The following is a 10327-nucleotide window of genomic DNA, read 5'->3' as shown; positions in this document are numbered from 1 at the left end:
TTTTATATGTCTAGGGGTTTTTGTATTGTCTAGGGGTTTTTGCTTGTCTAGGTTTTTTTTCAATCTAGGTGTTTATATGTCTATGGTTGCCTAGACTGGTTCTCAATCAGAGGCAGCTGTTTATCGTTGTCTCTGATTGGGAACCATATTTAGGTAGCCATATTCCTTGGTTATTTTGTGGGTTGTTATTCTATGTTTAGTTGCCATATTGCTTCACGGTTCGTTTTGTTTAGTTCTGGTCAGTGTTCTCTCTTTTATTAAAGAGTTATGTTCGCTTACCACGCTGCGCCTTGGTCTCCTCACTATGACGACCATTCCAACACAGAAAAGCTGCTTTTTAACATACTTCATTACCATTTATTGGAAGGAAAACTATTTCACACAATTACTTTTAAATATATATTTTTTTATATAGAAAACTAGTCGACAATGTCAATTACAAGGATGATGAAGGTGATAAGGATGAAGGTGATGATGACTATTTGGCTATTTTTACTGTCATTATTTATTATCATACCAACAAATATCAATGAATAACCAAAATAAAGTGTAAATAAAATATACATTTAAATATATGGTGACTGTAAGCAAATTTAGCAACAGATAACATGAAAGTCTGCAACCGCTGATTCAACAGGTGGACACAGTCTCAGCACCCTGCTAGAGCGCGGGCGAGAGCGAGAGAGAGAGCGAGAGAGAGAGCGAGAGAGAGCGAGAGAGAGAGAGAGGGTGTATAAAAGAGTAAAGCCATGCGCTCGGCTCGACCATGGCTCATAAGTTCATCATGAATTCCACTCAGGTGTTTAACCACACAGGTCCATGCGTTGCTCATACTTTTGAGAACAGAACGGAAGATGACAACCGCAACTTCGACCTAGGAGGCTGCCTCTTTTTGTTCATAATGCCATTTGATGCAGTCGTGAATGTGCTGGTTTTTGTGTTCTTGATGCTCACAATCCTGTCTTTGGCTGTGAACGGATTCACTTTGTTGGGACTGGGACGCTCGGAGGACCTATCTTGGGAGCCACGCTACGCCCTGCTGAAGAACTTGATTCTGAGTGACATGGTGCAAACCATCAATTTGGGCCCCTTTGTGACCCACTGCTTACTGCAGAGAAGCACAATGAACTTTAACACCTTGTGCCTCCTCCAGTATTTCACCGGCAGCGTCTGCATCTTCAGCACCCTCATCACCATCACCTGCATGGCCATTGAGCGATACCTGTATGTGTGCCATGCCATCCACTACCTGTCTATCCTCACCCCTCTGCGCCTGCGCCTCACCGTCGGCCTCACCTGGGTCTTGTCCATCAGCGTTGGCTGCGTTAACTTCACCCTGCTACACCAGGGGGAAGGGGAGTACGGCACAGCAACGTCTGGACTCATATGTGAGCCTGACACCGTGGAACGCCACATGGGGTTCCCCAGGGCAGCGGCTATCACCCGCAAGCTGGTGGGCTTCATCTTCACCCTGCTCTGCCTCCTCAGCTACTTATTTGCCTATGTACGGATGTACCAGGACGCCCGCAACGCTGTGGTGCCCTTCAACACAGTGAACACGCGGGCGCGCAACACTGTGCTTTTCTACTGTGGGATGGTGTTCCTGCAGCTACTCCCTATGTTCCTCAAGATCACCTCGGATGCTCTGTGGGAGCTGGAGGGCACAGGGGCCATGATGACCGCCTTCTCCGGGGCTGGGACCTCGCTGTCCGCTGGAACTCTGCACATCTCCCTCCTGATCCTCATCATGGTGCCTCCCTGCATCAACCCACTTATCTTTGGCATTCGCAATTGGGAGGTACGTCAGGCGCTGTTCAGACTCTTCCGCTGGAAGGGCAAACGCCCTGAGCTGGAGCTGGAGAGGATGTGGGTGAGGTCACAGCACAGGGCAGGTGTGTTGGAATGAGGCAGAGGAGAGGTGGGAGAGGTGTCTCCCAGAAATGGCAGCTGAGAAGAGGGACGATGAGATGCATTCAATTTGGAATAAGACAGACACAGAAACTTGCGAATGGAATTTACAGTAAGGACCAAACTACAGTAACGACCAAAGTACAGTGAGGACCATAATACAGTAAGGACCATAGTACAGTAAGGACCATAATACAGTAAGGACCATAATACAGTAAGGACCATAGTACAGTAAGGACCATAGTACAGTGAGGACCATAATACAGTAAGGACCATTGTACAGTAAGGACCATAATACAGTAACGACCATAATACAGTGAGGACCATAATACAGTAAGGACCATAGTACAGTAAGGACCATAATACAGTAAGGACCATAATACAGTAAGGACCATAGTACAGTAAGGACCATAGTACAGTGAGGACCATAATACAGTGAGGACCATAGTACAGAAAGGACCATAATACAGTAAGGACCATAGTACAGAAAGGACCATAATACAGTAAGGACCATAGTACAGTGAGGACCATAATACAGTAAGGACCATAATACAGTAAGGACCATAGTACAGTAAGGACCATAGTACAGAAAGGACCATAATACAGTAAGGACCATAGTACAGTAAGGACCATAGTACAGAAAGGACCATAATACAGTAAGGACCATAGTACAGTGAGGACCATAATACAGTAAGGACCATAATACAGTAAGGACCATAATACAGTAAGGACCATAGTACAGAAAGGACCATAGTACAGAAAGGACCATAGTACAGAAAGGACCATAGTACAGAAAGGACCATAATACAGTAAGGACCATAGTACAGAAAGGACCATAATACAGTGAGGACCATAGTACAGTAAGGACCATAATACAGTAAGGACCATAATACAGTAAGGACCATAATACAGTAAGGACCATAATACAGTGAGGACCATAGTACAGTAAGGACCATAGTACAGTGAGGACCATAATACAGTAAGGACCATAGTACAGAAAGGACCATAATACAGTAAGGACCATAATACAGTAAGGACCATAGTACAGTAAGGACCATAGTACAGTAAGGACCATAATACAGTAAGGACCATAATACAGTGAGGATCATAGTACAGTAAGGACCAAAAATACCAGTTTTATAATATTACACTGAATGTATAATTATCTGTACCATGCAATTATAGTTGGCCAAGGTGTGCTATTTCATCAAACTTCAATACAAGTATTGGTGTAGTGTTTCGGAAGGCATCTGATATTGTATTGAGAAAAGTGGTTCTCATTTACGAGGGCAAATGCATTTCCACATGCTGAGATGTTAGTGTGACCACCACAGGCTTTTACTGTTCCTGGACTGTTTTCCTCTTTCATTATCTTTGGGCTCCCGAGTGGTACAGAGGTCTATGGCACTGCATCTCAGTGCTAGAGGCATCACTACAGACACCCTGGTTCGATTCCAGGCTGTATCACAACTGGCTGTGATTGGGAGTCCCATAGGGCGGTGCACAATTGGCTCACCGTCATCTGGGTTAGGGTTTGGCTGGGGTAGGCTGTCATTGTAAATAATAATTTGTTCTTAACTGGCTTACCTACTTAAATAAAGGCTAAGTAAATAAAAATATATCTTAGTCCTGCATTTGAAGATGTTTTCACTCTACTCAAATCAAATCAAATTGTATGGTCACATACACATATTTAGCAGATGTTATTGCGGGTGTAGCGAAATGCTTGTGTTCCTAGCTCCAATAGTGCAGTAGTATCTAACAATTCACAACAATACACACAAATCTAAAGTAAAATAATGGAGTTAAGAAATATATAAATATTAGGACGAGCAATGTCGGAGAGGCATTGACTAAAATACAGTAGAATAGAAGACAGTATCTACACATGAGATGAGTAAAGCAGAAATATGTAAACGTTATTAAAGTGACTAGTGTTCCATTATTAAAATGACCAGTGATTCAGGCAGAAGATGAAAGGAATATGTTTTGCCCCTGTCTTCTCTGTCCCTGTCTTCTCTGTCCCTGTCTTCTCTGCCCCTGTCTTCTCTGTCCCTGTCTTCTCTGTCCCTGTCTTCTCTGCCCCTGTCTTCTCTGCCCCTGTCTTCTCTGCCCCTGTCTTCTCTGCCCCTGTCTTCTCTGCCCTGTCCCCCCTGTCTTCTCTGCCCCTGTCTTCTCCCTGTCCCTGTCTTCTCTGTCCCTGTCTTCTCTGTCCCTGTCTTCTCTGTCCCTGTCTTCTCTGCCCCTGTCTTCTCTGCCCCTGTCTTCTCTGCCCCTGTCTTCTCTGTCCAAGCAGTGAGGATGAGAGCAACACAGTGGGATGTGGATAAATGTTTTCAGGTCAAATGCAGCCATTTAAAAAAAAAATCAATGTCAAATATTTTCTGGGGAACAATTAAGAACCTTACTGTGATTGTTTTCAATTCAAATGGTCAAACATAAACAAAAATAGCTTCTTAGCAAAGAGTAATTTCTCAAGCAATAATTTTGCTTGGACTTGTCTGGGAGTGGAGTGGGGAGGGGAAAACTGACAACGATCTGTTATTGGCAGAGAGGTTTGGAACTCTCTTTCTTATTGGTCTATTGCTTATAGGTCTCATTGATCAACAGGCAGGTGTTGTATTTTATATTGAATGTTCTGAGAGTATGTTATTATATCTTATATTATTGTTTACACAGGAGCAGCTGTCTTCTTGGCCAGGTATCCCTTGGATAAAACTCAGGTTGGCATTTATTGTCATGAAGGCAGCTCTGCAGAGTGGTCACTAGCTGGCACAGCCACAGAGTCATGAAATTGGATGTTAAACCAAACCCAAACCACACTGATTTAAAAACTTACCCTAACATTAACCACACGGCTAACCCTAATGCCTAACCCTAACCTGAAATTGCGACCAAAAAGCACAAAAAATGTTACACATTTTTTACAATATAGACCATTTTGACTTTGCAGCTGGCCCATCTAGCAGGAAATAGATCAGTCCAGCCTACAGGACAAGATTCATGACAATAGCCCTGCGGGTGATAATTATTAATTTAAAAAATATATATTTTTGTGTTTTTCTAGATATAAATGGATTTAAAACGTTGTCTCCTAAAGTTTCAAAAGCTTTGACTATCATCCAGAAACTGCCATAACATATTTCGTCATCTTCGATACATGTCGCTACTCTTGTTTTCTACTTATTTTCCTCAAGTGAAACAAGGTCCGGTGATTTTCAGACGATCACATCTGGATTACTCAACATTAAAACATTAAAACGAACCGTGTTTTAGAATGAATCTATTGCCATGAGAATGGTGAATAATTGTATGACTGTTATAAAATTGTCCTGAGTATTTCTATTGTCTTTCATTCTGTTTTTTTGCTTCCAATTGAAGCAAAAGTGTTCTGGTTAGATTTTGCATTGACATAATGAACCCATATTATTTTATGCACTAACGTAATCTGTGTAAATGATTGCTTTCAGGGTTTATTCATCAACTGATTGTGATGTCACATTTTCAGACATAAATCTATGCCATACAATGCATTGCTGTTGAATAAAGATCTATAATTTGATGTATTGTGTAGTTATTCTTTTCATGGAGATGGGTGTCACCGGATATTGCATAATAATTGATAATTGGCTGTTAATAAATTGGTGGTTCAGGTTGAATCAATACCCTGTTGCCTGGTAGAAATTAGGAATCATTTGACCTGCTGCTATTTTCCATATTTCCATTTCCTCCGCAGAGCCATTGGGTACTCTCTTAGGCCCCCTAGTGGTACATCCTTGTAATGTCAAACATGTACTCAAATCAAAGTCTATTGGTCGTGTACATGGTTTAGCAGGTGTTATAGCAGTGCAGCGAAATGCTTATGTTACTAGCTCCTAACAACTATTCCTAGATGATATTACAGTAATGCCAACTGGTTATCTAGTGGGGAGTTGCATTTGCCTCGAGTTAGGGCTATGGTGGGAATAAGGGTTTCTGGTGAAACCGAAGTCAACGTTCTGCCATACTGGGCTCCAACCAGTGATCCTCTGCTCGCAAACCTAGTGATGGGTATTCAGCCTGCTCGTTCGGCTCAGCTCACCAAAAAGAGCGTCTCTCTTTTGGCCCCCAAAAGTCTCTTAAAAACAAAATGTTTTGTATTTTTTCAAGTCAAACAGTTTGCGATAGTTTGACTATGATTGGTGTTAAAACAATTATAATTAAATGATTAAATGAAATAATACTCTACCTTAACCACAATGTATTTAAAAATGCATTGGTTTGTTATGAAAAATAATGCTATTAAACATTTGCTTTTAAAGTATAACTTTTTAATGTATATAAACAAACTACTTCTCATATATACTGGATTAAATAATGATGTAGTAATAACTGTTTACTGTGCCTCTCTCCACTGATCTCCACAGTGACCTGCTGAAAGGGTTCCAGGACTCTGCACACCTCCTCCACCACCTTCCATTCCTCTTGGGTCAGAGCATCAACAGGTGCATTGACAATGGCCAGGGTAGAGATGATGGCATCCTTTGACTCAAAAAAATGCTTCAACATATAAAATGTTGAATTCCACCTTGTAGTGCAGTCTTGTTTAGGCCTCAGCTCAGGCATCTACTGTGCTCCTGTGGAAGTATTCCACAGCTGCTTTCACTTTGTCCACAGTGGGCTTCATCACTTCCAGAGCATCTCTAACAATCAGGTTGATTGTGTGGGTAAGACATGGATGATGGGTACATTTAAAAAATGTCATCAAAGCCATTAATTATCGTGACTCTGCATTGTCACTAACACAACAGACCACTTTTCCATCTACTTGCCATTATCTGGCCACTCTCAACAGTTCCTCTGCCAAGTTCTCTGAGGTGTGTCTGTCGCTGAACTCAAAGCAGTCCAGAAGACAGATAGACATCAAACCATCTTCAGTGAAGTGACATGTAACCGACATGTAAGAAGTGGTTACCCCTTGATGTCCAGCAGTCAGTGGTAAGGCAAACTGCAGTAGCTTTTTGGACTCTTTCCCGCACTGCAGCCTGTGTGCTCCCGTACAGCTGTGGAATAAGGGATTTTGAAAGGGTTTTCCTGCTTGGAATTGTGTACATTGGATTTAGACTATTGCTATAATTTCTAAAACCTCTGTCCTCCATGATTGAAAATGGCTGGAAGTCGCTGGCAATCATTTTAGCCAATGTAATATGAATTTGCCCTTGTTTTGCTACAGACATAGACTTTGGCATAAACTGGTCCATAGAAGCTGTGGGTCGCTGAGTAGGCCTACTTGACTGAGTGGATACATCTCCATGTGTGGAGGTGCTGGCTCCACCACTATCACTAGCAGGCCCGCTAGTTTCTCGAATTTCCGCTACAGATAGCTTCACAGTTGGGTGCACAGTTCACATATGCCGTTGTAGTTTGTGAGTAGAACCGGCTTTATATGAGATTTTGTTTTGGCAAATTCTACACTGTGCTCTAACATTGTCAAATCAAATCAAATCAAATCAAATTTTATTTGTCACATACACATGGTTAGCAGATGTTAATGCGAGTGTAGCGAAATGCTTGTGCTTCTAGTTCCGACAATGCAGTAATAACGAGCAAGTAATCTAACTAACAATTCCAAAAAAACTACTGTCATACACAGTGTAAGGGGATAAAGAATATGTACATAAGGATATATGAATGAGTGATGGTACAGAGCAGCATAGGCAAGATACAGTAGATGATATCGAGTACAGTATATACATATGAGATGAGTATGTAAACCAAGTGGCATAGTTAAAGTGGCTAGTGATACATGTATTACATAAGGATGCAGTCGATGATATAGAGTACAGTATCAACGTATGCATATGAGATGAACAATGTAGGGTAAGTAACATTATATAAGGTAGCATTGTTTAAAGTGGCTAGTGATATATTTACATCATTTCCCATCAATTCCCATGATTAAAGTGGCTGGAGTAGAGTCAGTGTCATTGACAGTGTGTTGGCAGTAGCCACTCAATGTTAGTGGTGGCTGTTTAACAGTCTGATGGCCTTGAGATAGAAGCTGTTTTTCAGTCTCTCGGTCCCAGCTTTGATGCACCTGTACTGACCTCGCCTTCTGGATGGCAGCGGGGTGAACAGGCAGTGGCTCGGGTGGTTGATGTCCTTGATGATCTTTATGGCCTTCCTGTAGCATCGGGTGGTGTAGGTGTCCTGGAGGGCAGGTAGTTTGCCCCCGGTGATGCGTTGTGCAGACCTCACTACCCTCTGGAGAGCCTTACGGTTGAGGGCGGTGCAGTTGCCATACCAGGCGGTGATACAGCCCGCCAGGATGCTCTCGATTGTGCATCTGTAGAAGTTTGTGAGTGCTTTTGGTGACAAGCCGAATTTCTTCAGCCTCCTGAGGTTGAAGAGGCGCTGCTGCGCCTTCCTCACGATGCTGTCTGTGTGAGTGGACCAATTCAGTTTGTCTGTGATGTGTATGCCGAGGAACTTAAAACTTGCTACCCTCTCCACTACTGTTCCATCGATGTGGATGGGGGTGTTCCCTCTGCTGTTTCCTGAAGTCCACAATCATCTCCTTAGTTTTGTTGACGTTGAGTGTGAGGTTATTTTCCTGACACCACACTCCGAGGGCCCTCACCTCCTCCCTGTAGGCCGTCTCGTCGTTGTTGGTAATCAAGCCTACCACTGTTGTGTCGTCCGCAAACTTGATGATTGAGTTGGAGGCGTGCATGGCCACGCAGTCGTGGGTGAACAGGGAGTACAGGAGAGGGCTCAGAACGCACCCTTGTGGGGCCCCAGTGTTGAGGATCAGCGGGGAGGAGATGTTGTTGCCTACCCTCACCACCTGGGGGCGGCCCGTCAGGAAGTCCAGTACCCAGTTGCACAGGGCGGGGTCGAGACCCAGGGTCTCGAGCTTGATGACGAGCTTGGAGGGTACTATGGTGTTGAATGCCGAGCTGTAGTCGATGAACATCATTCTCACATAGGTATTCCTCTTGTCCAGATGGGTTAGGGCAGTGTGCAGTGTGGTTGAGATTGCATCGTCTGTGGACCTATTTGGGCGGTAAGCAAATTGGAGTGGGTCAAGGGTGTCAGGTAGGGTGGAGGTGATATGGTCCTTGACTAGTCTCTCAAAGCACTTCATGATGCCGGATGTGAGTGCTACGGGGCGGTAGTCATTTAGCTCAGTTACCTTAGCTTTCTTGGGAACAGGAACAATGTCTACATTGTCTACATTATTAAAATGCATCCAAATGCTACTGTGCTTCCGACTCATTTTCCAGCTGTTGTTTTCACAGCCGTCCTTCCTCTCTCTCCTCGGCTGCTAAGTGTGTGATGGTGAGTGAGTTGGCTCGGCCCTCCCTCGTGCATCTTTGGTTCATTGGTTGACACTGCGTGTCTGATTGACAGGAACAACAGGTGAGACTGTTAGTCTGAGCAGACAGTCAGAGTGTGTGTGTGTGCGCTTGAGCATTTAGGCCTATATTATTATTTATTTTTTTGTACTTTGAATTAGTTAATTCTATTCATTTAAATCTTTAAATTATTTACACTTTGATTTTTGATACTTAAGTATATTTTAGCAATTACATTTACTTTTGATACTTAAGTAGATTTAAAACCAAATACTTTTAGACTTTTACTCAAGTAGTATTTTACTGAGTGACTTTCACTTTTACTTGAGTCATTTTCTATTAAGGTATCTTTACATTTACTCAAGTATGACAATTGGATACTTTTCCCACCACTGCGTCCACAGACTCCAGTTCATTAGAGGTTATATGGGAACCTGCTCCACAGACTCCAGTTCATTAGAGGTTATATGGGAACCTGCTCCACAGACTCCAGTTCATTAGAGGTTAACCTGCTCCACAGACTCCAGTTCATTAGAGGTTATATGGGAACCTGCTCCACAGACTCCAGTTCATTAGAGGTTATATGGGAACCTGCTCCACAGACTCCAGTTCATTAGAGGTTATATGGGAACCTGCTCCACAGACTCCAGTTCATTAGAGGTTATATGGGAACCTGCTCCACAGACTCCAGTTCATTAGAGGTTATATGGGAACCTGCTCCACAGACTCCAGTTCATTAGAGGTTATATGGGAACCTGCTCCACAGACTCCAGTTCATTAGAGGTTATATGGGAACCTGCTCCACAGACTCCAGTTCATGAGAGGTTATATGGGAACCTGCTCCACAGACTCCAGTTCATTAGAGGTTATATGGGAACCTGCTCCACAGACTCCAGTTCATTAGAGGTTATATGGGAACCTGCTCCACAGACTCCAGTTCATTAGAGGTTATATGGGAACCTGCTCCACAGACTCCAGTTCATTAGAGGTTATATGGAAACCTGCTCCACAGACTCCAGTTCATTAGAGGTTATATGGGAACCTGCTCCACAGACTCCAGTTCATTAGAGGTTATATGGGAA

At 43.1% G+C, this 10327-nt stretch overlaps 1 protein-coding gene across 1 annotated transcript; it reads left to right on the top strand.

The window, feature by feature from the left end:
• The first annotated feature begins 766 nt into the window (after positions 1 to 766).
• LOC112221346 (olfactory receptor 5AN1) lies at positions 767 to 1906 on the top strand. The gene has a single exon (XM_024383501.1). It carries the CDS (start codon positions 767 to 769, stop codon positions 1904 to 1906), a length of 1140 nt encoding a protein of 379 aa, XP_024239269.1.
• Positions 1907 to 10327: the final 8421 nt, after the last annotated feature.

This window comes from Oncorhynchus tshawytscha, linkage group LG22 (assembly GCF_018296145.1).
Source record: "Oncorhynchus tshawytscha isolate Ot180627B linkage group LG22, Otsh_v2.0, whole genome shotgun sequence".
Classification (NCBI taxonomy): Eukaryota; Metazoa; Chordata; class Actinopteri; order Salmoniformes; family Salmonidae; genus Oncorhynchus; species Oncorhynchus tshawytscha.
This window is presented reverse-complemented; position numbering and strand designations above follow the sequence as displayed.